Source organism: Varanus komodoensis, unplaced genomic scaffold (genome assembly GCF_004798865.1).
Source record: "Varanus komodoensis strain SLA01 unplaced genomic scaffold, ASM479886v1 scaffold3, whole genome shotgun sequence".
NCBI lineage: Eukaryota > Metazoa > Chordata > Lepidosauria > Squamata > Varanidae > Varanus > Varanus komodoensis.
The window spans coordinates 61,471,483-61,499,106 of NW_025335761.1; the positions used below are offsets into that span (position 1 = coordinate 61,471,483).

Consider the following 27,624-nt stretch of genomic DNA (forward strand, 5'->3'; position numbering starts at 1 on the left):
TTAATGTTCTTCTATAAAGGAAAGGGCACAATTAGAATCAACCCTAAATATGCAAGTTCTGCCCAGGCTCAAATTAAGTTATTAATGGAAATGTTGAACATGATAACATGTGACCCAAGTTTTTACTGTAATGATAATTTCTTTTATTATTAAATATATAATCAAGTTAGCGCTGAAGAGTCTTTACAACACATTATGAAGCCATATCTTTCTATTGTTTGGACATGACGACAAGTTTACAAAATCACTTAAAAAAATAAAATAAAGCCTATGTTTAAAAACATAACCTTTATTAATGCTCTCCATTGAGCTTCATTTTTATCATACATTGAAATAGCTCTGCTTAAGAAAAAGACAGAAAAAGTGCATTTTTACAAGAGTACTTTTTCCTTTAGTTCTCTGTGAAAATGGAAGGAATTGGAATCACAAGTTGACAACAAAGTGGTAAAATGAACAGTGGGAGACACCCAATTTTAGCTCCACAACCCCTTTACCAGTCTCTCCTGAGACCTTTGGATTTTGTGGATTTTAATATCTGGACAAGTCTAGAGAATCTGTTATAACTCTTTACCGTATTAACAAGGAAAAATGGCAGAAAACCCCTTTTCAATGTACAAAGGTGAATTTAAAAAATGAATAAAAAATCACTTTATACACAATGTATATGCAAACCGCCTTAAATACATGGTTTTGGGAAAGTTATTTACAAACTGTTTTCAGTCTGTGGGACAATCCACAGCCAAAGCAGTTAGCTTAACTCTTTGATGATACAACTCAACTTTGGCAGATAATAGAAGACTAATTTCAGCACTACAGAAAATGAAAGGGTGTGACAAAAAGCATTGGAAGGGCAACCCAAGAAAATCTGTTCCTCAAAAGCAACAAAAGTACTAGGACTGCCAAAGTTTTCAAGAAAGATTATAGTTTAATCCAGATGCCAGATTACAGTTTACACTGTGAAAGGTTGAACAGACAAAACCCACTTCGTATACAGGACTGGCTAGCACATACTGCCACCTGTATTTTTTTTCCTAAGTGACAGGCATATTTTCTTGAAAGAGTGAACCTAACTTAGACTTTTTCTCCCCAATTTTATTATTTTTTTAAAAAATACATAAAAATACAACATCCAATGTCTGAATAAATATATTTAACAAGTTGCAAGATACCTTATTTTACACAAAAATTCACCTTTAGAAATCTTGTTAAATAACTTCATTGTTATATATTTTATTTTTTTGCCTTTTTGTAACAAAATAAAAACTCTGAAATACATAGAAAAAAAAGACAAAATACCTTTGTCAAGGGATAAGATAGTCCACTGAAAACCTATTCACAATTCCACTGTAAACATTAAACATTAAAATATTTGCATAATCATGTGCTCAAAAATCCTATAAAAAGTGGAAGACTCATTACAACGGTAGTTTCCAGTCAACTACACTTCCTTTCACAATTTATTTTGTCCAATTTACACCTTTAAAATTGGGCACATTGCTGAATACACACTTTGGCAGGTCTGTATAGCAAGTGCTTCTCCAAAAATAAACAAAAATGGGACTCTCATTTAGGATTAAGATACCGTTTGGTGAAAAAAGTGCAGCAGTAGCTCTTTTCAGGTGAACTTATTCGATGCCAGTTTGGTGCACTTGTTCTTTGCTTATTCCTTAAAAAAAAAATCCTTATAAACCCGCAAATGCTTCATTGGATATTCAGGTTTCCAAATTTGATTAAGTGCCCTTTTTCTGTTTTAACCAAAAACACACACAAAAACAATAAGCACAAAGACAGAGGTGTCCTCGTGCACCCACAAACCTTCCGTTGCCAATTAGCTTAATTTTCTTAATAAAAAGCATGTTTAAAAATCCACAATGACAAAATGGAGGGAGGGATGCGAGGAGGAGAGGGGGAAGACACAGTCCAGCAGTGGAAGAGTACACAGAACATACTTGGCAATGTCAAACCAGCCGAGTGCTTTCTATGGTATTTCAGGAGTTCTGTCCATGACAGCCATGTGCTGAACACGGCAGAGGAGACCAGCATCACCTGCACTCCACAGCCAGCACGTTCTGTGGAGGAGAGGACGACGACGGGCTCATTCCAGTGTCGGAGGAAGCGGAGGACATGGAAGCTCCTGGATGGGTCACTGGAAAAGGGAGAAAAGAATGAGGCACCCTCTTCACCAGCTCCAGCAGCCGCTGCCTTTGCCCATGGGCCGTGCCCTCTCCACCCAGAAGCCCTCTAAATCTGGGGACTTCTCATCCTCCAAAGCAGGGCAGGACTCTTGGTGGCAGGCTGGGAAGGGCAAGAGAGGTGGCGACGGCGGCACCCACCTCTTGGGGGGCAGGCGTCATTCCTCCTGAGCCTTTCTACCAAGGGCATCTGGAGAGGCAGGGAAGGAAGCAGGAGCTGCCTTGGGGTCTCTTCTTGGCCCTCTCCTCTGGGCTCCCTGTTGCTGCCTTGGGGCTGCTAGCATGGGCCTTTACCACCAACTTCAAGGGGGTGTGTGTGTGTCGGGGGGGGGGCTGGATCTCCACACACCCACTCAGCTGGAGCTAAAAAGCCCTTCAGTGAGCCCCCAAACCATGACACCACTGTGCTGTAAGACACTTCCAACACCTCTACTTCGTACAGCAGCAGATGGAAACAAACCAGCAGCAGTATTTTGTAGGGTGAAATGTTCAAGACCTCCCCCCCGACCCCAAGTACAACTTTAGATGTGTAGTAAAAAATAAGAAATTAACATGCTTGGATGAAAAAATGCTCATTTCAGAACCACCATTCCCTCTGTAGCCCTGCAAATCTTACGCGGAAACTAGCTCCCCAAAGGTTCAAGGACACTTCGAAACCAAATTCTGTACAGTGAAGAGCTGCTTCTCTAGCAGGAATAAATGTGTCAGTGCTAAAGCCCAGTGCACACAGGGCTACAGGTCTTTCTGTATTCTAATTCGACAAGTATAAACGGGCACTTAACACGTCTCATTTTGTCCTTCGCTTTTGCAGAAAGTATCTGGCATGTTTCTCCATACATATAAGCCTCTGTGTTTCCGTAATAACTGCTGAAGCACCAAGCTTGGTTAGGGCAGCCTCCGCCAAGCTTGGGTCTTCAGTTTTACTGCCAACGGCCATGGTGGTTAGGAAGCTGTAGTGTAAAACATTTAGAGAGCATCACGTTGTGGGAGGCTGGGAGGGGTGCCTCCTTTCCTCTGCCCAATAAGCACACACCCCTAGACAATTTTTCAAGTGTATTTGCAATGGCACACACATTTTCCATTAGGATTAATATTTTTTTAATGTGGGAAAAAACTCCAATAATGAAGGTCTAAGTCAGTGTCCAGGAATAGAAACTGCCTAAGACTTCTGATGAGGCCACTCACACAAAACTGCCTAAGGATTGTAATATATTCAGAGTGCAATCCTACAGGTGTTTGGACAGGAGAAAAGTAATGCATTTACTAGCACTTTATGATCAGCCTTGCTCTCTGGGAAACACTGGAAGCTCTAGGACCTTTTTCTATTGAAACAGGCATGCAACTGAACCCTGAGAGGTACAAGGGAGGGAGGGATCTGGTGGCCCCTAGTCATTGTCTGAGTGGCCAAAGGGTTTTCCAGCTTCCCAGAGCCAAGGCTTGTGATGGCACCGACCCTGGACATGGGGATTGGTGCTTCAGGCCTGCTCACCCAAAAGAACTGCAGGAAACTGATGTTAAAGAGGAGGTGAGGGGCACTCTGGGGTCAAGGGAGCCTGGGAAAACCACAATTTGAGGCATCCTGGGGCCTCTCCAGCCTCCTCCTCTAAACAATCAACGGCACAGCTGAAAACAGGCATCTAGCAAAAATGTGCTGGTTAAGTAAAGGCCTCCAAATTGGGGGCCTTAAGATTTCTCCACAGGATTATACCCTAAAAGCAAAGTAAATAATTAAACAAAAGCTTGTATGTCTTATGAAGAATTAACTTGCCTTCTCGGTCTTTCTTTTTCAATCTTTTTCTTCTCCTGTCTATGGTGGCTACTTCAGACTTTAGAGACATATAATATTTCCTGATTTCCTGAAGTTTTTCTTGTAGAAAGGAGATCCTCTCTGTGCTACTCATGTTGTCCAGTTCATCTTAAAGAATCAATGATATTAAAAAAGAAACACTTTAAGTCTTTTTTCCCACTTGCAAACAGGTACCGAGAAAGGCATGTGTTTTTCCAAATGCAAAAACCTTGGATAAAATCAATCTCTTTCCTTTTTGTAATTAAATATAAAAATAACTCCCAAAGGGGGAGAGAATATGAACACCCCCCCACACAAAATTATTGCTTACAGTGATCAAAATCTAACCCAGGCCCTTTTGCCACAAGGTAAGCATTCTGCACCTCCGCTCCTCCATTCAGAGCACCAGGTGCGACCAGTACAGCCTAGTGCACCCCATAAGGTAGAGAAGGGGGGAACCCACTCCCCAATTCTGAGCCACTTGCCAATCTGTGCTGGGCAAAAAGATCGTGTCTACTCTTGATGACAGAAGCATGGAAGGTTCTCCAGTGCGGCCCCCAGAAGTACACATTTTGAAAACAGAGGCATAAATTTCAAGATCCAAAAGGAGTATCTAAGTCCTCCCTGTACACCCATCTGCACAAACAGATCCAGGCTGGAGTAGTTCTTTGTTTGATAAAGCAACACCTTCCCAAATTAAAAAACGGCTCTTGTCCTGGTGTACTTCCTGTAACTCCCCCGCTAAGGCTCCATCTGTTCCATTCCCCTGAACGGGTTGCCCAGTCACTGCCTAGCCAGTTACTCTGCAGGGCAACAAGCAGACGCAAAGCTCTAGTTAGGAAGGTCAGCTGTTCAGTGACTCCAGATGGAACTGCAGCCTGGTGCCACTTAAATGATACACAGGCCCATTTAAATGACTTCAAATGGGAATGTTTTTAGAACCAGGTAACCTTGAGGTGCACATTCATAAAGTCCCCTTAGGATGCACGCCATGTTTCAGGCGGCCAAGTTTCCTGATCTTGGCACTATGGTGCTGATAGTTTCTGTTATTCCTGTTACTATAACATATTACTGCGCAAGGGACTTACTGAGCTGGACACTCCATTTGTACACTCGTGGAGAAACGTTCTGATTGTTCTTCTCTCTCTGCTTGTCCTTCTCCCCATCTTTGATGTTTGGGGATATCACTCTGGCAGGTGATCGAGTGAGCTTCTGTGGCTTGGACATGCCAAGGTGTTTCACTGAAGTACATTTGCTCGAGCTGTCCAGAGCAGGAAGATCTTCGCTATCACTGCTTTGCCCTGGAAAAGTGCAGGTTTTGGGGGTGACTCAGCCAGCCTTTTAAAAGGCACAACTACAGTACAAATACTGATTCTCTGCTTTAAATTACAAATCCTTTAAATAACAAATCCAAGTGTAATCTCTTCAGAAGTATTCCTTGTGGGATGCCATACAATATAACATTTTCAAGATTGCATTCTGAAGCATGTTAGCGAAACTACAAGCTTCTGTGTCTCCAGCTTTGGCTCTATTAGTATGCAATCAAGTGCAGGGAATATTTGTTGATGCTGAGTAAAATATTATACCCAAAACAACAGTTCACCTTTAAAACTAAAGGAGTTGCTTTTGTTTTTTCTTCAGTCATTATAAAGGATGGCTATTCATGTTGTGGAACAGCAGCCAAATCTGGAGTATATAGCATATTAAAAACATCTGCAGTGGCTGCAAAATTCCACCTTGAACATTTCCACTACCACTGGTGAAAAGACACCAACTATCACTTCCTGGACACAAAACCATTTCTTCCTGGTAAAACAGTCAGCTTTCTGTCGAATCAACAAAAATGAAATCCACTTATCTGTAGTCATGGGATACATGAGCAAATTAGGACTGATGAAGTAGAGCACAACTGGTTCCACAACAAGATACCAAACATACCTGTCCCATTTTTCTCATTTTTGGCTACAGTGCTTGCTCGTTTTGGAGCACGCTTTTGCTTCTTTGCCACTGAGCTGCTACTGTTGTCCCCAGACCGTTTTTGACCTGAAAATGTAATTTATTAATTATATTTATATCCTGCTATTTTCCACATAACTTAAAGCAGCTTACAACATTCGCCTCCTGCTCTCAATCTTATCCCCACAACAACAACCCTGTGAGATAGGTTGGGGCAAGAGTCTGGCCCAAAGTCACCCAACTGGCTCCATGGCTGAATGAGAACTAGAACCCAGATCACCTGAGTCCCAGTTCCACAGTCTTAACTATTATACCACGTTGCTCTCTTAATGAATGGTGACCTTTTTCCTTTAGCAATCTTTACTTAATTTTATGATGTAAATTGTCATCCAACTCTGCAGCTGTGCTCACACAAAACACTATGCCACACTTTATGTTAACTGTGGCTTGCTGCTTTAAGCAATTAACTGTCTTGGAGCAAGGGAAAAAACCACAAGTTCATTTTCCCTATTTCTGGTTTTTCTCCAACCCATTTTACCAGCCTTCAGAGCACAGACATTTCTAGGTTTCTTTTGCTAAACACTTGAGTTCATGGGAAGACTGCAACCTAAACAAGGCAAGGGAAAAGCAAGGTTCCAGGTTTAGACATCACCATGGACTATAGCTTAAACAAGTCAGATTTTATATGCCACGAACAAACCATGGCTTCAATTTGTGATTTGCAGTGGCTGGCGAACCATGGTTGGTTTGTGGGAATGGGTCTGGACACCACGTGAAGCCAAATTTTACTGAAGCACTGTGTGGCTTAGTGTTGTGTGTGAACCAGGCCTACAAGAAGGTACCTGGAAGACTCACCTCTCCCGGAATATCCAGAAGTACCATTAGGGACACAAGTCAAAATAGAAGCCTGTACTAACTGTAGGACAAGGAATAACCTTAGACAGACATGCCCTAACAGAAGGCCACGACGTTCCACAGGGGAAGGAGGGGAAGTGGCAGGAAATGCAGGGGAGTAATAATGCTGTTAAGTCGGCCCTGCCATGGGAAGCAGTAGGAGGGAATAAAGGAACAAGAAAATCCAACTGGAGGCTCCCAGCCCCAGTAAAACAAGGAAGATTATTTCAGGGGGTAAGGCCACGTGAGAACGCCTGGTGATGGGTGACCAATTGCTGCTGACTTGCAAGCTGCAACTAATTTCAGTAATTTAATCCCACAAGAAATTCACCGTTAGTGGCCTTGAAAGGGAACAAGTAAGGATGAGTAACTGAAACATTCAAGCTTTTGAGTCAGCCCTCAGAGCCAAAATTGGGAGGGGGGGGGTCCCTTTGACTCCCTTGTTCCTGATCTGTCAGCATTCTGGAGCCACATTTTCAGCATGTTCTGACCCCTGCAGTGGACCAGAAGTTCAATTTTATGGATTACCAAAACAGGCGGAGAGACATACCCTTCTCTCCAGGCTCCCTGTCGGGGAGGGCTGTGCTACAATTGCTGGATGTGGTACACGCCTCAAACCCATTGGCGGACTCGCTCTCGCAGAGACCTTCCTGAGACTCTTCAGCCACGCTGTCCACCTCAATGGTGATGTCACTCTCACTTTTTATGCTTCGCGATTCATCCTGACTGAGGGTCAGAGGTGAGGCCACAGAGAAGTTTGGCTGAACCACAGAAGGTAAGGCAGGCGGGTTTGCCCCGAGATTACTAGTGTCCTGTTTTTCTGCTACCAAGGTTTCAGATCCGCTTTTGTCCTTTTCATCAGGGTCATCCAGATCCACTTCATGACAAAGGAGTGTTTCTGGCCCAATCTGAGGCATAGAATCATCTTCATCTTTCAGTGGTGTGCTGTGATTTTCCTCCGAAGAGCAATCAAAATGCTCGCCTCCCCGAGCTTGAAGGCATTGATCTGATTCTGCCACTAAAGATGGCATTTCCTCATTCTCATTTCGCAGGGAGTCACTGCCACTGAAACCTTTACATTCTTCTGTCCCAGAACATTCATTTGTCCTCCCCTCAGTCATGATATTTGGCACATCCATCTCACCTTCCAATCGCATCCGTTTATCAGGTGATGGCTGTTCCACCGTTTTCCGTTTTGAAAGTTTCTTATCTTTTGCACAAGGTTCTGTTTCACTCTCAGGGGAGGGGGTCTGGCCTTTACTATCCAAGGGAGGTGCATCTAATCTTTCAGCTTCCGTATGATGTTCACCTATTGCCTCTTCCTGGTTTAGCTGCGCAATCTTTACACTCTCTAGTGACAAATCTCTTGTCCTGTTCCTTCTTCCTTTCCCTTTAGGCGATTTTTCCATCTCTCTCTTGAGTTCTTCCACTTGGTCACTTTTGCTTCCAAAAATCTGAACTACTTGTTCATTCTCTTCAACTTCTAGTTTCAACACTTCTAAAGGGTGAGCTTGATTCCTATCATTCTCTTTCAGCACATGTGAAATCTTTGAGTTCTCTTCACCAGCTTTTTCAACAGTTAGCTTCTCATCTTTTTCCAGTTCTGAATTGACCAGAAAAAACTCTTCATTCTTTTCAGAAACTTCTTCTGCATCACTGTCTGATGAAACCGAGTCTAGCAAAAACACATACCACAGAGGACACAATCAATGCAAGGCAAGCAACTGCAGATAGTATCTACTAAAATATTCTTCAAATGGAGTTAACTAAACAGTGCATCAGGAAAAGGTACAATTTGAACATGTCTACTTTTACAGTAGAAGGCAAACTCTTTCTATTCAAAGAATGGTTTGTTTTTAGCTTCCCAACAGAAGAAAATGCTTCTCTGAAAATGTGTCTTCCCAACCACAAGATAACCCACACAATTTCGTTCGGGAGGAGACAGAAACAGCAGATTGGGAGCTGACTTAAGACCACTTCTCAGGAGATGCTTCTTGCAAATACCTGTATACAACATCCACACAGACCCCATCAAATGCAAAAGGTGCATATGCATATAGTCCTCAGCTTTTCTCCCCTTGGTAGTGGTGACTGGAATATCACTCAGAAGGATAAAAAGCTTCAACTTGTAAGCAGAAATCCTTTACAAGCCAATGCAACATCATTGCATTTTATCTGCTGATACATGAATCAAAAGTACAAACATCCCATTGGGAGCAGTCCCTGGAGGAAACCCTTCAAATGCCTGGGCAGCTAAATAAGGAATTCAGAGGAACCAACTGATACTTATACTAGAGAAAATACCATTTTGGCTATGGCTAAAGTAAAAGTGAAGTCCAGACCTTCCCTCAACTGCAGGTACTACCCCAAATTTATTTGCTGTAGCTCTAGGTGTCTTGCATTTGCCACCCATCTCCTCACCCTGAGATGGTAAAACATTTTCCCACAACTGATTTAAAAAGTCGACTCACCATTTGACCCCCTGTCAGAATCCAATACGCCTGAGCTACGCCTTGTCTGCCTGCGAGGCATACCTAAAAATTAGAAAAAGAGTCTTTAACGCCGAAAAAGAATTAAACAATGTTCTGCAAGGCTGTGTACACACGCATGCGGGCCCCTGAACACAATGCACATTCTGCGGGCTTTCACGAGCAAAAGCTCGTCAGCCTAACAAGCATCATTCGCGCAAGAGCCCTTGATGTGCACCCCAACGCTGAACCAGAAATACCTTCTGTCCCATTGGGCAAGAGCGAGCAATCTGGCAGGCTGCTGCGTGCACTGCGGATCCCTGGCTTGCCTTCCCCGTGAGGCGTTTTGGGCAGGCCGCAGGACAGATTCGAAAGGAGCGCAGACTTCAGAGGAGGGCGTCCACGTTTCGCCTTTTGCTTTTCCTCTTCTTTCTTTTCATCTTTTTCACAGTCTTCTTTACTCTGAACACAAACCAAATGCAGTCCTTTTTAGGGGTGTCCGTTAATCAAAGTTTAACGTGCAGCCCGGTTTGATCATTCAGAACATTCAGCTCGATTCCGCTCAAGAAGGCTTTCCAGCCAGAGTGCTTTCAAAAAAGGATGTCATTTTCTGCCTTTCGTTTTGGGAACATCAGTATGAAATTGACGTCCGTGTGCCTCTACATTACGTACGTGCAACATTTCAGAAGGTCAGGTGCAAGGGATGAGGAGCTATGATGAGCAAGTAATGGGCAAGGGCCTGAGACCACTACAATCACGCAACGCTTTAAGTGCCTCCCAGCTCCAAAACACGATGAGAGCACAGGAGTTGCTTCTCGTAAGTTCCTTACGCATCTCTCTTAAAAGCACCCTGACTGACTGGAGGCAAAAAGGAGAGATGTGGTAGCAATTCCACGACTGTTAGCTGCAAAACCACAATGCCATCTTGCCTCCGCCTCATGTTTTCTGGCGAAGGGAATGTACAAATTTTTTCATTTATTTATTTAGTCATTTATATGCCGCCTGTTTCGCCGTGGCATCTCTAGGCAGCTAACAACAGACCATTAAAATGCTTTATAAAACTATGGCATAAATGAATATAAAACTAGACAGAATTACATTAAAAGCAATCCTATTACGGACCGACCTGACACTGAACAGCAGCGCCGAGAGGCCAGAGGGCCGGCTGATACGGCGACGCGCCACGACGCGCTTGCAGCTGTGGCCTCCGAGCTGTCAGTGAGGCTTTGCGAGTGCACGCGTTTGTTTCAGAGTGATTCCCTGAGTTATTCAGAGAGTAAGCAGAGTGATTCAGCTTGAGATATACCTGGACCAGATGCACAACCCTAGTCCATTTATTACTTCGTAACGCTTCCTGTTACCTGAGATCTTTCCATGGAATGATCAGGAGGGGAAGAGACAGGCTTTAGAAAAAGTTGTTTTATGTGAAAAATCAAAATGATGAATAAAGCTGCTTACTTTTGCTTTTTTCTTTTGCTTCTTCTTTGGGCCTCCCTTCTCTGCCGGCCAGATAATCCTATCAGCTTTTACCCATTCGTCATACCTACAGAAACAGATGCCAAATGCTTATTCTTGTCAGCAAAGGGTTTACCTATAAAAAGAACCTCAACCCTTAATGCAGAATCCTTAAACGTTTTTGACTGCAAACCTGAGAGCAAAGCTTAGTCCCATACTTCTAATTTCTTTTTAAAGGTTAATAAGAGTCTTATAAATAAATAGACTTTCCTAAGAAACCCAGTACGTTGGCAGTCACTTCACATCTTGATTACATCTAGAATGTTAAAAGATTGTTTTCCCAAACCAAAGTGTTTTTCTGAAGAAGCATCCTATATATTTTTTCTTTATCGATACCACTCTGGGGATTTTGACTATACCTTGATTTACTATTTGGGCAGGGCTAACAGGACCTAAACAAAAGCACCTGGTTCTGCCCAGAGCCTGCCCTGGGGCAAGCACACAGGAGAAGCACAATGGCAGAGCAGCACCTCAAGACGGAGCTCTTCACATAGCCCAGCCGCAGCTCTGACGGTGCTTCTGTCTGACCACTGCCAGGAGCAATCACAGCAAAAGGAAACGCAAGCAGGGAGGGCCGCACTAGGCACCTCTCTGCAGCAGCCTCAGGTAGCCCACCTCAAATTTTACAAGCCACTCTGTGCCACCACCAGAGCCAGACTACCTTCCTTCTCCTTACCTTACATTCCAGCCATAGTAATGCACCAAATACAAAAGCTCTCCATCATCATTTTCTGTACTTTTAATGCTGGCTTCATAAATTTTCTGAGTTTTTCCACGACCATATTTTACTTTCACTTTGGTTCCTGTTAGACAAGGTTCTGCATCTTCTTCGCCCTCTTCTCCTGATTCTCCCTGGTTTTCAAGTTCGTCCCTGCAGCGAGAAAGACACCAGGATGCGGACTAAGCAGAGGCCAAACGTGGACAGCAGTTCTGACCTTCTTTGTCCTCGCTAGACTGTCACAGCAGCCTGCAGTGCTGCCAATCTCTGCCTTGGAGAAGCATGACTCAGCAACTGAATCTTGGCGAAACCTGCGCTTTGCAAGTAATGAATCTTTTACATGCCCCTAATCAAGCTCCCAGTGACAGAGCAGTCAATGGAAATTTCCCAAATCAATCTCAATGCAAGTTGTGGTAACTTAATTTGCTTTTGCAGAGTTTTCCAAGAAAATACTTTTTGGTCAGCACATCGTCTTTTCTTTCCTGTGGTACCTTTAGCTAGATTTGATGTGGAACACAATGGTGAAAAAAACTCCAGACAGCATCTACAGTAACTATTTGTTGAGCACACAGTCCCTTCCATGTCAAGAACTGCACACACAGATACGTGCAATCAAAATGAACACACGTATTCTGCCACAGGTACATGCCGAGGAAACCCAGTACTCATCAATTCCAAATGCGAGTCCATGCAGCCAAAAGAGGTGTGTATGCGCACACACTTTGTGCAATTCCCGAGGAGGTAGCGAAGCAGGCCCAGACAGGCCGTCGTGTCGTTGGCACAGGGCCGGCAGTGCACACCTCTACATGTAACCCAAGTGACTAAAGAGGCAGGTGCAACGAGGTATTTGGGAGCATCATTGGCTGCAGTGTGGCGGGACAGAGTGACCCACACGAAGCTGCCTCAGTTCAGCTGCCCATCAGTCCCTGCACTCACGCCTGGCAGAAGCAGCAGCTCCAGCAACCCGTGTCTCAGGTCATGGCCGTTTATTGCTCTGGGCCCAAGGCGAGCCGCTGAATTATGCCTTCTCTTCCCACAGAGAAGAGTTTATTGGAGGCACGGGTACTCAAAGGTTTGAGGCAATGCTTCAGCATGACTTGTTATGCTAATGTACCAGATCAAGACTAACAGCAAAGATGTAATGGCTTCATTTCTGCATATTTTATATAAAATTATTTTTTTTAAATTAAGGCTTTAATTGTGTTCCCATATACTTCTTTTGAAAGTGCTCTTGTCTAGGGATGTATGAGAAAACTGTCAAGAGAGCCAGTGTGGCCTAGTGGTTAAGAGCATGGGACTGGGATTCAGACGATCCAGGTTCTAGTCCCCACTCAGCCATGGAGCCAACTGGGTGGCTTTGGGCCAGTCCCAGACTCTCAGCCCAGTCTACCTCACAGGGTTGCTGTTGTGGGAATAAGAGGGAGGAGGAGAATGATGTAAGCTGCCTTGAGCCCTTTGTAGGAAAAAGGCAGGAAAATGCCCCGGGCTCGGCTCAGCCCCCCAGGCTCCAGTCCACTTTGCAGCAGCCCAGAGTCCAAGCGTTGCCGAGTGTGTCTGTGCCTGCAGGGCGCTTGCCAGGCACGGATCCCTGTGTGCCACTGCTGCTGGGAAGCCTCCAAACAGGCCATGAGTGCAAAAGCACCCTTGCACCCATGTTCCCCAGACGCTGATATACAGAGGCACACTGCCTCTTATCCTGGGAGAGGTCTTCACGACAGGTGCCACCGATAACTTTATCTGCCATGGTTTTGTCTTATCTCTTTATGGTTAGCAGTATTTCTGAACAAAAAGCTTTTTTTTTTTTTTTGGTTCTATAAATGTGTTATTGAGGTACTTGACACAACACTGGAGAGGGAGAAATGGCTTCACAAGATGCTACGTGCTCTTGTCATTTTTACTAGCAATTCCTTTAAAAAAAAAAAGCTGCTACCCAATTCAACTGGGGCACCATCGCAGTAAATTAATTTTAATTGATTACACTTAACTGAACAAAATATTGCAACCTTAATAGGGTGACCAACTTGAAAATTAGACTTTTAAAGGAAGAATGTTTGTGTCTGAGTGTCTTTTAAAATAGGAGAGAAGCTTAAGGGTGAAAGTAACATCTAAGAGCACGAAAGAAATAGTGGGACTTGGGACCTCTTTTGTCAGGATGAGACCTCTGCATCCTTTACACCTCAGCCCTGTTCACCAATGACTCCACAGCCTTATCCCAAGCCAGCATTTCATGATTTTCAATTACGCCCTCTCTGGTGCTGCTGCACTATAGTATACGTTGTTACCTGGGCAAAAGTCCCACTGAACTCAATGGGACTTACTTCCAAGTAGATACATATGGAATTGCACTGCAAAACAGAGAGCTGAAACAGAGAGTTAGTCTTAGCTAATATGGACCCTAGCAATGGAAAAGCAATGGAAAAGCAGTATCTTCTCTGCATGTCAGAAACAGAGATTAGATCTGATAAGACCCAGTGAAGGCTTTATCAAACTACATCTAATATATAACTCGCATATTCTATTCTACTCCCTGAAAGTCTGAAGAAACTGGCTTTCCAGGTTTAGACTGTGCCATTTATTTTTGTTAAAATTAAGAGTCTCCTCCAAAAGGCTATGCAATAACAGCCTGGGTCGCAGTTTAAAAGAGGAGGAAAATATTCAGCACCGAGACCACAATTAGGAGCTAGAGGAAGCAGCAACTGGGTGGGGCGGGGAGAGGTACAATTCCTGTTCTGCAGCCACAGCAAAGTTAGGCATTTTCTTTTCTGTCAAGGGTTGCATTCCTTTGGGAACAGTGTGTTTGGGGGGGGGGGCGTGCTGCTAGTGGGTGTGGACAACCATGCGCAAAGCCACCCACTTTTCTCTCTGCCACCCTTTCCTTTGCAGGAGGGAGGAGGAGTGTTTTGGTCCGCTAGCGCACGAAGGACTCGCCCTCCTTGCAATTTGATTCTTCAGACACAGACATGGTCACGAGGAGACATTTGCAACCTAACAGCAAACGCAGTCGTGCTGGATCAGTCCGAGGGCTCACCTTACCCAGCACTCTGCTCAGTGGCCAACCCGCTACCCACAGCAACCCGCAAGCACGACCCGAGCGCAGCAGCACATCTGTGCCCGTCTTTCCTACAACCGGCATACCCAGGCAGACATCCTCCGCTAATGGAGGAAGCACACAGCCATCAGGACAACTAGTCATTCATAGCCTTCTCCTCCCTGTAAAACATCCAAAATGGCGGCTACCACTCCATCTTGTAGTGGCGAATTCCATAGCTTAAGCATGCGCTGTGCAAAGCAGTCTTTCCTTTCATCTGTCATGAATATCCCACCAAGCAGCTTCATGGAATTCACTGAAAGCTTCACTGGAACTTTTAATTTCTGTTTAAATGGAGCTGCCACTTGTGCACTGTCCAAACTGTGGTTAATCTTATGACTCCTGCTTATTTTCACTGGCCTTTTTTGAGATTAGCTGCAGTTTATGGTTCAGACAACATGAAAACTGCACTTCGCCCAAAGCTTCCAGTGTCCTCTCTGTGGGTACACCTTCAGGAGAAAGGGACACACAGAACAGAAGCTCCAGGCTCACGTTCCCACCGCTAAGCCACAGTTGCTATACTGTTCTCAAAAACCATGAGGACTAACTAGCGACAACTTAAGGAGGCCAAAGTTCATATAGGTCTAATTTGTTTTTAAAATTGATGCTGCCAAATAAAAGCACTTTCTCAAGCTAATATAGCTTAAATGTCATTTGCACAAACGGTCCAATTTCAAGCCTTTTGTATTTCGGAGCATATGCTACATCAGAGAAAAAAAATCCTTGCCTTCTCTCCTCCTCCTCCTCCGACTCCCTGTCAGATTCTTCTTCCTGTTTTGCTTTCTTTTCCTTTTGCTTTGGTGTGGTCTTTCTGCTTCCAGGTGCCACCTCGTTTTCCCTCTTTTCTGCATTATTGGACATGTCTTCAATGTCTTTGTTCTCTTTGTTGCTGTCTTTTAGCTTGTCCTGCATTTTATCATCTTCACCTTCCTTTTTAGTAGCTGTGACATCCCGGACAAGTCTCCTTCGTCCCTGCATGGAGGAAGAAAGGCAACGACAATGCTGTTCAAGATGCCTGGATGCCTTCCAGGCAACAGCACTGCAGCACTGGGGGAACACGCACTCTTGCAAATAGTGCATCGGAGAAATTCATGTACAAGACGACCGGTTTTCCACTGCCAAAGCTTTCCCGCTCCGAGATCATAAATGGGAATTCTATCATCGCACAGATAAGGCAGTCATGAACACAATTCCGGAAAAATCAGGAGGGTGAAACAGCAAAGACAAGAAATAAGCTGCCAGCCTGTCTAAAAAGGAACAGAGAGGCAGAAACACGCTCCACCAGAGATTTCAGCCCTGCCAACAGAAGGGCAGTGCAGCCACATTGCTGAGACTGCTGGGCAATTCAGGCAATCCCCTTGGAGCCCCCCCCCCCACCGAAGGCCCGTTCCTCAACAAATTCTGTGTAAACTAGGACTGCACGCTGTAAATGATTAATCAAGTAGACTGGCCGTACATCCTGATTAAATGAAACAACACCTTTTATCTTTACAAAATTAACTAAGCATTTCTAAAGACCTGAGATGGCAGGCATCTTCTTAGAAGAGGGATTCCCTGCTGTGGAACAGTGAAGGGGAGATGCTTATTCTAGGAGGATGCCTGCTGCGACACGCACACGCACATCTAGTAACAAAAGGAAGTCTGTTTTTTCCTTCAGAACTGTTTCAGCCACATGCAAGTTAATGGAGACCCAAATCAATGAATACTAGTTTGATGATTCAGCAGGTCTCCATTCGAATCACAGCCCTAGTATGAAACAACAGAGACAACCAGACAGGGAGTCGCCAAGACAGATGCATTTCTCAACAGGTTTCAGTGAAAACTCTATGAAAAGGAAATTTATGAAAAGAACACTCTCACAAAGTTATCTCCACTCTGAAATACACCACCTTTGCTAAAAAAAAAAAAAAAAGCACAGATAAAAAGGGATGCTGCAAGCAAAAGCTCTTACTTGCATTTTTATTTGCTATGTGTTGCAATGTAAGGTCAGAGATTAAGCTCAAGGTTTTGGGGGAAAGTAGGTATTGATAATGGATTTGGGAGAAGGGAAAAAACCGTACAAGTCTTCAGGAAGTGCGTTCAAGGTATGGAGGAAGCTGTGGAGCTGCTCTTCCTCTGAGTGCAATCCAGCAGAGATTTCCCGGAACCAACGGATAAAGGAGGCAACATATGCCATCTTTCCTTTCTCACAGCTCCCTGCACTGTCTCCCACATGTTTCACGGTGGTCCCCTAATCACCTGGAGCAGGTTTACTAGTGTGCAGGATTCTGGAAAAGGAATGGGGAAATGGAAAACATATCTGGCCCCAGGTTCACATGCATGCCCACTGGATTAGGAGCAGTTACAAGCCCTTGACATTGTGCTGTGGGACAGCATGGTTTCCTTGTGTGATTTCGTTTTGCTTTGTTCCAGAACTCTGCTCTGAGAACATGTTATAGGGCAGTTTACAATTACTGAAAAATAGAATGAAAAATTTAAAAGGGTGGAACAAACCCAGGAACTTGGAAGGGATGAACGATCAATGAATTTGTGCCTGCTGCGGACAGCAACGAGAAGGTAATGGAAGAATCTGAGGACACGCACAGTGCAGTCTGAATTATGAGAGCAATGCATGATTTTAACAGCAGACAACTTCTTTAAAAGAGCTTACCCTTGGAGACATCTGTTCAATCTCTTCCTTTTCGCTTTCGCTGCTACAGTCATTTTCTTGCACCTCGTTCTGAACCTCCACAGGAGACATCTCTGGCTCTTCTTTTACACTTTCCTCCATTGGCGCTTCTGTTTTCTGTTGCACTTCTATTGTTTTTGGTTCATTGTGGTGAATGGTTCTAAACTGAATGTTTGCAGAGCGGCAATATTCTTCAAAACCATAAAGATACCTAAAGGTTTTTGAAAAGACAGTATTTTCAATCTGTAAGAAAAATTCTTCTGATTCTCTTGCAGCACACAGGGAAAATACACACTTTTATAAACCCCATCGTCTCATGCTGATTACACAATACTCAGATCTAGGGAAGAATTCCTAGCTTCATCTCTAGCACCAGCCTTACCACACAAACCTCTTCTCCTTTTAAGCAGCAGAGGGAAGATTCCCTCCCTCTCTATCTTTCTGACACACTGAGAAACAATGGGCCAGGATGTGAAGGAGAGTGGAAAATGCAACTTATTAATTCTGGTTGTTGTCAACTAGCTTGTTATTTTGCTTTTAATTACATCATGTTTTATGTTTTTGGTTGCTAGCCACTGGGTGGGAGAATATATAAAGATATATATTTAACAGATGAAACCAAGTGTTTGCAGCACAGTGAAGTTATTGTTCACGAGATTTCCTATCACTAGTGCCCATTCCCTGTTCTGTACCTCCTCCACAATTCCTGATTCTTTGAGTACATGTTATTCTGAGTATTTGGATGAGAGCTGCTGAAACAGCAGCTTGCTGGCAAAATCTACATAGAAGCTCTGGCTTTTTAGGCTGCAACCCAAACAGTCGAAACGCAAAAGGAGAGTACTTACTTTCTATAAGCAGTTTTTACATTGTAGGAAGCAGCTGAGTTCAAAATAGGAATACCAAGGTCCATATAAATTTGCTTCCATACAGCTCCACTATCAATCTGTAGGGATAAGGAAAAGGCACAGGCAATGTCACTGTTAACTTTATTATACTGCCAACATCTGAGGCCCTCTGGGCAGTTAACAAAAGTTAAAATTAAACAAATGTTTAAAAAAACACAGAGACATTAATTTAAAAGAATAAAACCATAATGGCAGTTGCAGCTGCTATGATTCAGTGGTACAAAATAAAACAGAATATATAAAAACAAAGTTAAAAAGTTAAACTATTAACATACTGTGGGAAAATTAAAAGGTCTTTACCTGGTGCCAAAAACAATACAAAGTAGGCGCCAGGCGCCAGTATTTCTAACGAAGATTTTAACTCAGTCTGAAATTAAAGTACCATTGCAAGCCAATGTTAAGAAACATCACTTACGTTGTCACACCCACCCTGCTGATAGACCAGTCTGAAAAGTTTGAAGAGGTTAAGATCCTTATAGCCCAGAACAGGTGGTTTATTGATAGGAGTTCCTGATATTAAAAAGAGGACAGATTAAAAACCATTGCCACGCAAGAGCCGTAATTTTGCTGTTGAGCACAAACTCACACACAGACATTCATTTTGGTAAGCTTGTAAACAGGACCGATGCCCAAGGGCCTCCAGCTGACACAGCAGTGCAATGTAACCAAAGCCGATCCTGTCTTTTTTTTTTTTTTTTGTGACCACAGTGAACAGTGAAAAGTTTTGTTGCAGGCTCCTGCTTCTAACTGTTTACCCCTAAGATGCATCTTAAAACAGAGAAATTCAAACTCATTACCTGCCTTGGTGAACTACATAATTCTAAATAAGATACAGCAATGCATAGAGATGCAGATGTTCCCGGTTTAATGTCACTAGTATTGGTAATGGGGATCCCAGCACATTCTTTTCTTCCAAAGAGTGGAGAAGATGTTAGATCAACAACTGTTTAAATTCACAGATTGCTGGAGGCGGCAATCTGATCAATCTTATTGCAATGCCCATATGCCCCAAACTGGGAAATTGATGAGCATCCAATACAATGCAGACTGAGAGCAGCAGCCAAGGGGATCTTTGCCACTGTGTCTCCCCATTCTGCATTTTCACTGGAAAGGCTGTTTTTGCTCATGTATCCAGAGTTCCTCGGGGGGAAGGAAGGATGCCAGAATGGCTTCAGAATACCTTCTATCTCAGCCTCCCCACTCCTCCACCCCCACCAAGCCCCGGAGCTTTTCTTTCTGTGCTCGCTCCAAACGAGGGAGGTTGGTGCTCCGATTCCCTGCTCCTAGAGTAGAGCTCTGTCTCCAGGTTGGATCTGGGAATCCATTGCTTGGGGTCACAGAATCACTTCCACCATCATTCGATTAGTGATTCTGCAGAATCATTTTTCCTCGCAAATAGGAACCATTTTAAAGAAGCAGCAGAGGAGCAGTGAGATGCAGCAAAAAACCTTAAGCAGCAGTGAGACCTTAAATCATCACCCTTCTGCTCAACAATTCCTAATCCAGAAATTATTACAGAAAATAATTACAGTCAATCACCCTTATTTATATGCATGTTAGGAGAATTATTAGAAAGTTAGTAAAAGATGATGGCTCACCAGTAATTCTAAACCAGTAAGAACCAGACAAAAGTGCCAGAAAATTCAGACATTTACCAATAAAGTTCCAAGTCAATGAACCTCTGATTTCTGGAGGTCACAATCAATGGTATGGTAAGTTGGTTGGTCTTTATAATGGTTTACTATATTGATTTTATGCTGTGACTGCCACATTAGAGTCACCAGATAATTTTATTTAGATATAGTCACCAGATAATTTTATTTATTGTTTTAATTTGGTAATTTAGATGTTTTATTGACTGTGTATTTTGATGCTGCATTTTATTGTATTTCATTGTATTACCATCCTGAGACACGGTGAAAGGCAGAATATAAAAGCTTAAAATAAAATAAAGGGTTTTATTAACTGAATGTCTGATTTTATTGTTTTACTGTACTATTTTATTGATTTACTTTGCATTGTTTTATGTGTAATTGTTTTAATTGTTGATACTGTATGTCCTGTAAGCTGCTCAGAGAACCTCATGGCTATGGGCGCAGCATATAAGCGTAGGAAATAAACAAATAAATAAATAGTTCCGCCTTTCTCGAGCTTGTAATGGCATTCCTAGGCCATTAGTCTACCTTGAGATACGAGTTTCTACAGCTCATATAGGCAGCTCCCTTACGCCAAGTCTGGCACAGTTTATTTTGGCTAGCATTACCTCCCCAGGATCACAAACAATGGTTTTCCAGTACTGCTGCCAGCGGGGTTTGTTTTGTTTTTTTAAACTGGACAGATCAGTAATTGAACCAGGGACTTTCTGCTAGCAAAACCTCTAGTCCACTGATCTAAATATGTTAATTCATTCAGGCACACTGTAATTCATGGTCAAGAATTTTACACTGGACCTGGAATAAGAATTCCACAATTAGCAGCAACGATGAGCTTCTACATATCAAAATTTCTGGCGTCCAAATCAAGAGAGATTCTTGCAGCATTGCCTTATATTAGGAAATCTAATTCTACTAGCGTAGTGATACATGAATTCTTCTCTCCATTCTTGGGGTGAGGAATAGGCCACATTTTAGATGGATGAATGAAATTCAGGCATATATACACTTTGCAACCAACCCCTGGCAAGACAATGTCTTTGCCTTGTCATCTGGCAAGGTTGCTCCTTGAGGCAGCACAGGCTGCAACAACAGCAAAACTCAGTGCCCAGGGTGACAGAATCAGCCACGGGGCAAGCTGCACCAGGATGGTATTCCTGCTTTCTACTGCCCGATGAGACAGGGGTAGAAACATGCATTCCACTAAATGAAAAGCCCCCACATACCTAAGCAAGTGCTTTGCCTCACAAATGCTACTTTAATTCTGTGTGACACAACTGTTGCATATTTGATGAGTTTTAGGCCACGGCAATGCTCCATCGTTATAAAGTACAGTTCCATTCAATGCTTGTTTATTCAAGGTAATTGCCACCAAGTTGACCAGAACTTGCTCTTGGGTTAAGCATGCAAAAGAATGGAGCTACCAATGTAGTATTCAAAGCCCCTCATTGGCTCTCTGCACAAAGATATAGCACTAGCAAATGCACATCCACATTATTTTAAAGTTTCTCCATTCCTGGCTCAAGTTCAATACTATTACCTCTGTCTTCCATAAACTTGTAAAGCTGTTGGAGGAAATTGTCCCTCTCTTCAGGATCAAGCTCTTCCTCAGGCTGCCAAAACAAAAAGTAGACACATTAAGTATTTCTACATATACATCTGCTTTAATTGCAGTACCATAAGCATCTGCCTTTTTTGTAGAGAGCTGTGTTTGACACATCTCATGTCTGGTTTAAAAAAAAAAGTAAAAATGGCAAATTATGAGGGAATTATTCACTAAATGCATTACGTGGAATCCAACCAACTTGACAGAAAGCATCGTCTAGACTGGCAGGGTCTGAAGCACCCCTGCAATGCAAGTGGTCAGACTCTATCTTGTAAGGACTCTAAAAGCTGACTCAGTCCCAAGAGGCCACTGCCCTGAAAACGGAACATTACTGGCCCTGAGCTGAAACTAAGTGCTCCTTAATCTCTGATCCGTTTTTCCACTGAAAAAGGCACAGGACAAATGCCCCATGCTCACTTCCTGGTAGGAGTGATTCTGCTCAGGTCCCACCCCTACGAGTGATGTCCATCTGCAGCTGTTCGCCAGCCTTCCCGATCCCCGGGGCCCTTCGAGATCTATCCTGCTGCACCTCCCACCTCCCTAACTGGCTGGGATCGCATGCGGAGGACACTAGGTGGAGGAGGGCTGCCGTAAGCTAACAAAGCTCGAGCTGAGCGTTCCCTTTCATCCCCTACCCTATTGGAAACTGCATAGCACCTTTGCAGGGAAACTGCGCATTTCTTAGCATCTCCTGTACGTCGGTTTCTTTTCCAGCTGATAAGTCAGCAACATTCTATGGCTATTAAACCAGCTCCCTCTGCTTAAGCCTTTTCTCCAAGTCTCCATGCTCCTAAGTCTGCCAATACGTCCTCATTTCTCCGCAGCCCCAGTGTGGCTCCATTTCTCAGGTGTTCACCGCCTGAATTCCTCAGAGTGAGCAACAAAAAATGCTATTCTGAAGGTGAGCAATAACAAATGCTATTCTGAAGGCAACAAAAAAATCAAATGCATGCTGTCGATTTTAAAATTCTGTTGAAACATGGCAAACCAATTTTGCCCTAACATGACAAGCAGGAAAACTGCACACTCATATTTTGTTACATTTGTAGAACTCCCTCCTCTAAGCTGAGTGATGCATTTTGTTCCCCTCCATTTTGTCACCTTACACCCCCAGTGGAAGTATTTTAGGTTTAAAAGGAACTGATCCAAGGTGACTCAGTGGGCTTCTAGGCTCAGGTTGACTTTAACTCTGGCCATCATCTGGTACTCTAATCGCAACATCACACATTTCAGATATGCATACACTGCGGCAGTATGTGTTACCAATGCAGCTTGCTTGAAGGTGGGCACCTGATCAGAGGCCAAATTCTGGAATAGGTACCGGACATGATATTATCAAATAATCTCAGGCACTAAGTGAAAAGTCACTTTTTTGCAAGTTAGCTTTACATCGCAAGCCAGTTTTATGGCTACACGCCCACGAGAACACCCCTGCGAATCCCAGCCTGCATCAGAAGTGACAAAAATATATTTAGACGGAGCTTTTTCCGGGATATTTCCCCCTCCAGACTCTGCAAATTGTGCCCTTGCATAATGAACATCTCTGTTGACAAGACTGCTCAACTGAAGAAATATTTAACAATGATTTTATGTTGTTCATAAGTGTTAAGGGTGATTCACATGTTGAACCAAAACTCAATTGTTTTCCGCCTTGATAGTCAACTCACTGTTAAGGGAATATTTGGGTGCCAACATTATTTACTCTGGCAGTGCTACCACAGGACAACATCAAGGATCCCCAAGCGTCATTTTAATTGTTAACAGTATTTGCTTATTTATCTGGCCAGGGCAACTTCTTTTTATATTGTTATTTATTTTATATTGTTATTTTTGTATTTTATGTTGTGAGCCGCCCCGAGGCTTCGGCGAATGGGGCAGCATAGAAATGTTTTAATTAATTAATTAATTAATTAATTAATGTGCTCATCTTCCAGTGCTATGTATGCCAACAGTTGCCAGCAATGCCCTATGGCATTCTTCATGGGGCAGACAAGCCACTCATCATGCAAAAAGATCAAAGTTAACTGCTCGGTTGTCTCGCTCAACAACCCAGCGGTCAAGCTTTGCACACCATGCTCAGCAACCTGCAGAGTTTGGACGAAGAAGGGATGGAGGGAGGGAGGGATGGGGTTCCCTGCTAGAGTGTACAATTCCTCATGTTTAATCTCCAGTACCTGTGAGGAACACCGGCAAGTCACCTCAGCCTTAATCTTATTGTTGTAAACTGCCCAGAAAGCTTCCACTATGGGATGGTACAGGAATGACTGAATGAATGAATGAATGCTCTCTGAAGGACAAAGCCACACACATTTTATTTTTTGCAGTATTTATATTACTTGCCCTACTGGACAACTCACAAAGATCAAAAATGAAAAAGCATAAAAATGGCAAGCACAAAAACTTCCAGAAGAACTAGAATATCCAGTACAAGCACTGGGATTAAAAAAAAAAACAACAACCCAGTTTAAGAGAAACAGATTTTAAAAGCCTGGAAGAAATAAAAGGGTCTTCATTCAGTATGAAAAGAAACGTAAAAGCAAGATCAGGTAATTCTCTCTCAGAGGCTATTCTGCTTTCCCCCAGTTGGGTGACATCACCAACACTCTTCTTCACAGCTGCCCATCTTGCCTGGCAGCGGAACTCAGCACAGGACAAATCGAGATATTAAGAGGTGCAGGAGCAGCAGATCTGTAGTTCCTTTTTTTTTGATGCAATGCACTTAGATATCTAGCAATCAAATACACTCAGTGATACTCTTTGATATTATCTGAGTGAGGGACAAAGCTGTTTCTTCTCAAAAGTATATGCATCATGCATTCTCTTAGTTTTTTTAAAAAATAATAGGTTAATTATTATTAATTCCACCATTATGATCACAATGATTTAGGCAGGATTGAATCAAGGTAATGAAAAACATACTCTGCCTTTAGTCTGTCAATATTACAGATGTTGCCCCCTACATCAAGTAACATATAAAAATTGCTATTTATTTTATTTTACACAGTTATTACATTTTTTAAAACTGGCTTTGACAATCAGAGAGAAATAGAACACACTGACACCCACAGAAATAATGGCCAACTTCTAGCACCCAGTGGTAACTCTTTCCCTCGCTGTGGCTTTAGGCATTAGAAGAGTTTTAAATACCGAGAGCATGCATTACTGCTTATTATTTTTCCAGAAGAGGTTAAACAGGAACCTGTGCATCCAATGTTTGGACAACTGAAACCCCTCCATCTTGTTTAAAGTCCCAAAGGAAGAACTATTATATTTAGCAAGATGCATAAACTGGTATAGACCATGTATGCCAAATATTTATAATACCAGCTGAAGTCACCACGCCGTGTAAGCACAGAAATACTAGAACATGCTAGAAAGGGGGTAATTCAGATTTTTGGATCCTAAATAAGTCAAAAGACTACAAATGTGTTTTTCTGTTGTTGCATTTTTTGATCAAAGTACTATGAAATTGCTAGAGAGGCGCACACGTCTCATGTAGGAAATAGCTCCACAATAAATGTGCATACAACACCTTCCAACAAGGACATAAGAGTCAAATGGATATTGTAATTAGGCTGCAGCAGAGAGTTGTCTGTCTGATGGGAGGCACCGAAAAGATGTATAGTCAAAAGGAGATGGAGCCTTCAGATTTATTTCATTTTTCTGAGGCTTTAAAGAATTTTGAAGCATAAGAATTGTCCTAGCTAAATATACATTTTGCACCAACACTTATGGGCCGTTTAGGTAACAATTTGATTTCTCAAGGCCATTTAGTTAGGAACACAGTCTTGCAGAATAAGCACTATTAAAAGCTATCAATCATCTCAAGGAATGTTAGAATTTCCATCCTAAAATAGTAGTCCCTTCCCAACCCTTTAAATATCATGTTTGCAAGATACTGAAAACTGGCCTTTAGAAAGTGAAATTAATTATCTACCCTGAACTAGGTGAGACCTTCAAGGACCATGCTGTGCAATGAGAAGGACGATCCCAAGCAGTCCGGGGAAATGACAGCTTTCCATCTGTATGAACCTCCTCTGAACAAAAGCCTCTTGAACCTGCACAATACTCTTAGGAACATGGTCCCGCTCAACCAGAAGTCTAAAGGTCAGTATATGCGGGAAGGTACCTACTGCAATTTTATTGAGTTGCAGGTAAATCTGACTTATTTCAAGGCCAGGCGTTCCTATTTAGCTAAAACGGAAACCGAGAGCACAGCCTCTGGGGAATGGAAATGGCACATATTTCAGCTTAGTTAAAAAGGAGCATAAGAACAACTGGAATAGCTTCCAAAACTGGTAAAACCCCAGCTTGAGAGCATCCAATGGGTACTCAAAGGCAGCTTATTAATGCTCAGAATTAACACGCACTATTTTCGGATGATGGCAAAAAATGAGTCTGACTGCCCGGGCATCGCTTCCTTGAGGCACATGTGGTGGCACTCAAAACACTCTGGAAAGGCAGTTCAAAAGCCACCTCTGGCTTCTGCAAGAACCGATTTTGCAAGTCACCTCACACCAGAGACATCACGCCAACTTGCTACAGGTGCCATTTAAATAGTTACATGTAAACAAAATCCCAGGTTGCAGGCCAGTTGCTGGAGAATTCAGTGGCCCTCTAAGCTTTATCCAAGGTGATTCTTCAGTTTTCCACTAAGAGCCCTGTGTGTTTCCACTGTCCACTACGGCACAAGCTCCATTCATTTCAAGAGCAGATGGGCTGGAGCCTCCAACAAGTTCTGCCAGAATGAATGACCTGGAGATTGGTGGATTGGGTCCTGTGTGTCATTTATCCTGGAGAAGGCCCACAGCACAGCAAAAGCTGCAATGCAAATGCCTGAGTGACAAAATATGAGCTAAAAAAGCAGCCTGACTAGGGAAGAACTACAATCCATGATTTTAAAATACACAATACAGAAAGGTGTTCTATTTTACAAAAAGAGAGAGAGAGAGTAACACAGTCAGTGTATTTGCTTATCAGTTTGCTGAGCACTGCATTTTGCTTCCGAGGAAAACCACAGGACAGGAAAAAAAATCTGACCAACCCCCACCCCATCCGAATATTCCCTCCAGCAAGAAACGTGGGGGGGGGGGAAGAGGTGGTGAGGGAGTGACGGCACTCTGTTTCAGCATTTAAAATAAATTAGCTTGATGATTCCGTTTGACGGTTTTCTGCTACCATTAAAAGCAACCCCTGCGTTTGACCATCTTACATGCCTTATTGCAGAAGAATCTGGACTGCCACTGGAAACAATAGATCCTGCCGTTTCCCCTACGGTACTCTCTTTCGAACATACTTCACCTTCCCGTCTTCACCAACAGTTGATTAAATTCCTAACTAGGTCTGAAAAAATTCACAGGAATGCCGTTTTATGCTTAATTTTTAAACAAAGCTTCCTGCTCCCTCCTCTTTTGTCTGAAAGGCAGAAGCTCTTTGAAGCAAAGTCTTCGCTGCAAAGGCACGACATGCAAAAAATATTACCCGGACTCTCCTTCCTTATCCACTTACCTGCAAGGACGGGATATTTACAAACGCGAACACAAAAAGCCTGGTCTGCCAGCAACAGTTCACACCCTGCAAAATGTGGCCTGTGTACCGTGTATAACAACATGGGGGAGGGGGAGAAAGAGATTCTACATTCCACAAACGATCAAGCCCTTACACTTTGCTCAGTATTAGCACGTTTGCATGGAAAGTGACTCCATTTTGTTAAAAAGCCATTCTTTTATGGCAGAGCAAAACCTATTAATAGATTCCAATTGTCTTTTTTTCCCCTTTAGGCAAAAGGGGAGGGTTACATGCACCGCTACATTGTCGAGGGGGAAAGAGAAAAGATCAGAAACTTGCAAAATCTAAACCCCACCTCCTCAAAACCCAGATGCAGAGTGGTCCAAACGGGAATGCCACCGACTGGACGTGCAAGGAGTCCTTACCCAGGTGCTGCATTTTCTCCCAAGTGCAGAAGGCTTGATATTCGCTTTCCTACCTAAATCTGCACACGGGGTGCCGCGCCGCACTTCAGTCTAACTTGGAAATATTTGCGCTCCTTCTTGTGCTGCACCGAATCCACCGTTAGGCAGCATTACTCACATTCTCTCCCATATTAAAAAAAAAAAAATCAGACATTACATGAAAGGAAAAGAAAGAGACAGCCCATTGCAAAGCATCTGGTAAGC

General features: G+C 43.1%; 1 protein-coding gene across 3 annotated transcripts in view; it reads right to left on the reverse strand.

Annotated features, from left to right (window-relative positions):
* Nucleotides 1–273: 273 nt before the first annotated feature.
* ARID4A (AT-rich interaction domain 4A) overlaps nt 274–27,624 on the reverse strand; it is a 64,074-nt gene continuing 36,723 nt past the window's right edge. For all 3 annotated transcript variants that reach the window (XM_044435659.1, XM_044435658.1, XM_044435660.1), the window contains 14 exons: nt 21,383–21,455; nt 18,606–18,700; nt 18,131–18,228; nt 17,268–17,496; nt 15,345–15,589; nt 11,488–11,682; nt 10,755–10,839; nt 9,557–9,758; nt 9,300–9,362; nt 7,379–8,503; nt 5,917–6,021; nt 5,067–5,279; nt 3,961–4,107; nt 274–2,146 (listed from right to left, as the gene is read on the reverse strand). In XM_044435659.1, coding sequence (XP_044291594.1) covers nt 2,043–2,146; nt 3,961–4,107; nt 5,067–5,279; nt 5,917–6,021; nt 7,379–8,503; nt 9,300–9,362; nt 9,557–9,758; nt 10,755–10,839; nt 11,488–11,682; nt 15,345–15,589; nt 17,268–17,496; nt 18,131–18,228; nt 18,606–18,700; nt 21,383–21,455 — 2,979 coding nt within the window. In that variant the 3' untranslated portion in view covers nt 274–2,042. The remainder of the gene's footprint in view (nt 2,147–3,960; nt 4,108–5,066; nt 5,280–5,916; nt 6,022–7,378; nt 8,504–9,299; nt 9,363–9,556; nt 9,759–10,754; nt 10,840–11,487; nt 11,683–15,344; nt 15,590–17,267; nt 17,497–18,130; nt 18,229–18,605; nt 18,701–21,382; nt 21,456–27,624) is intronic.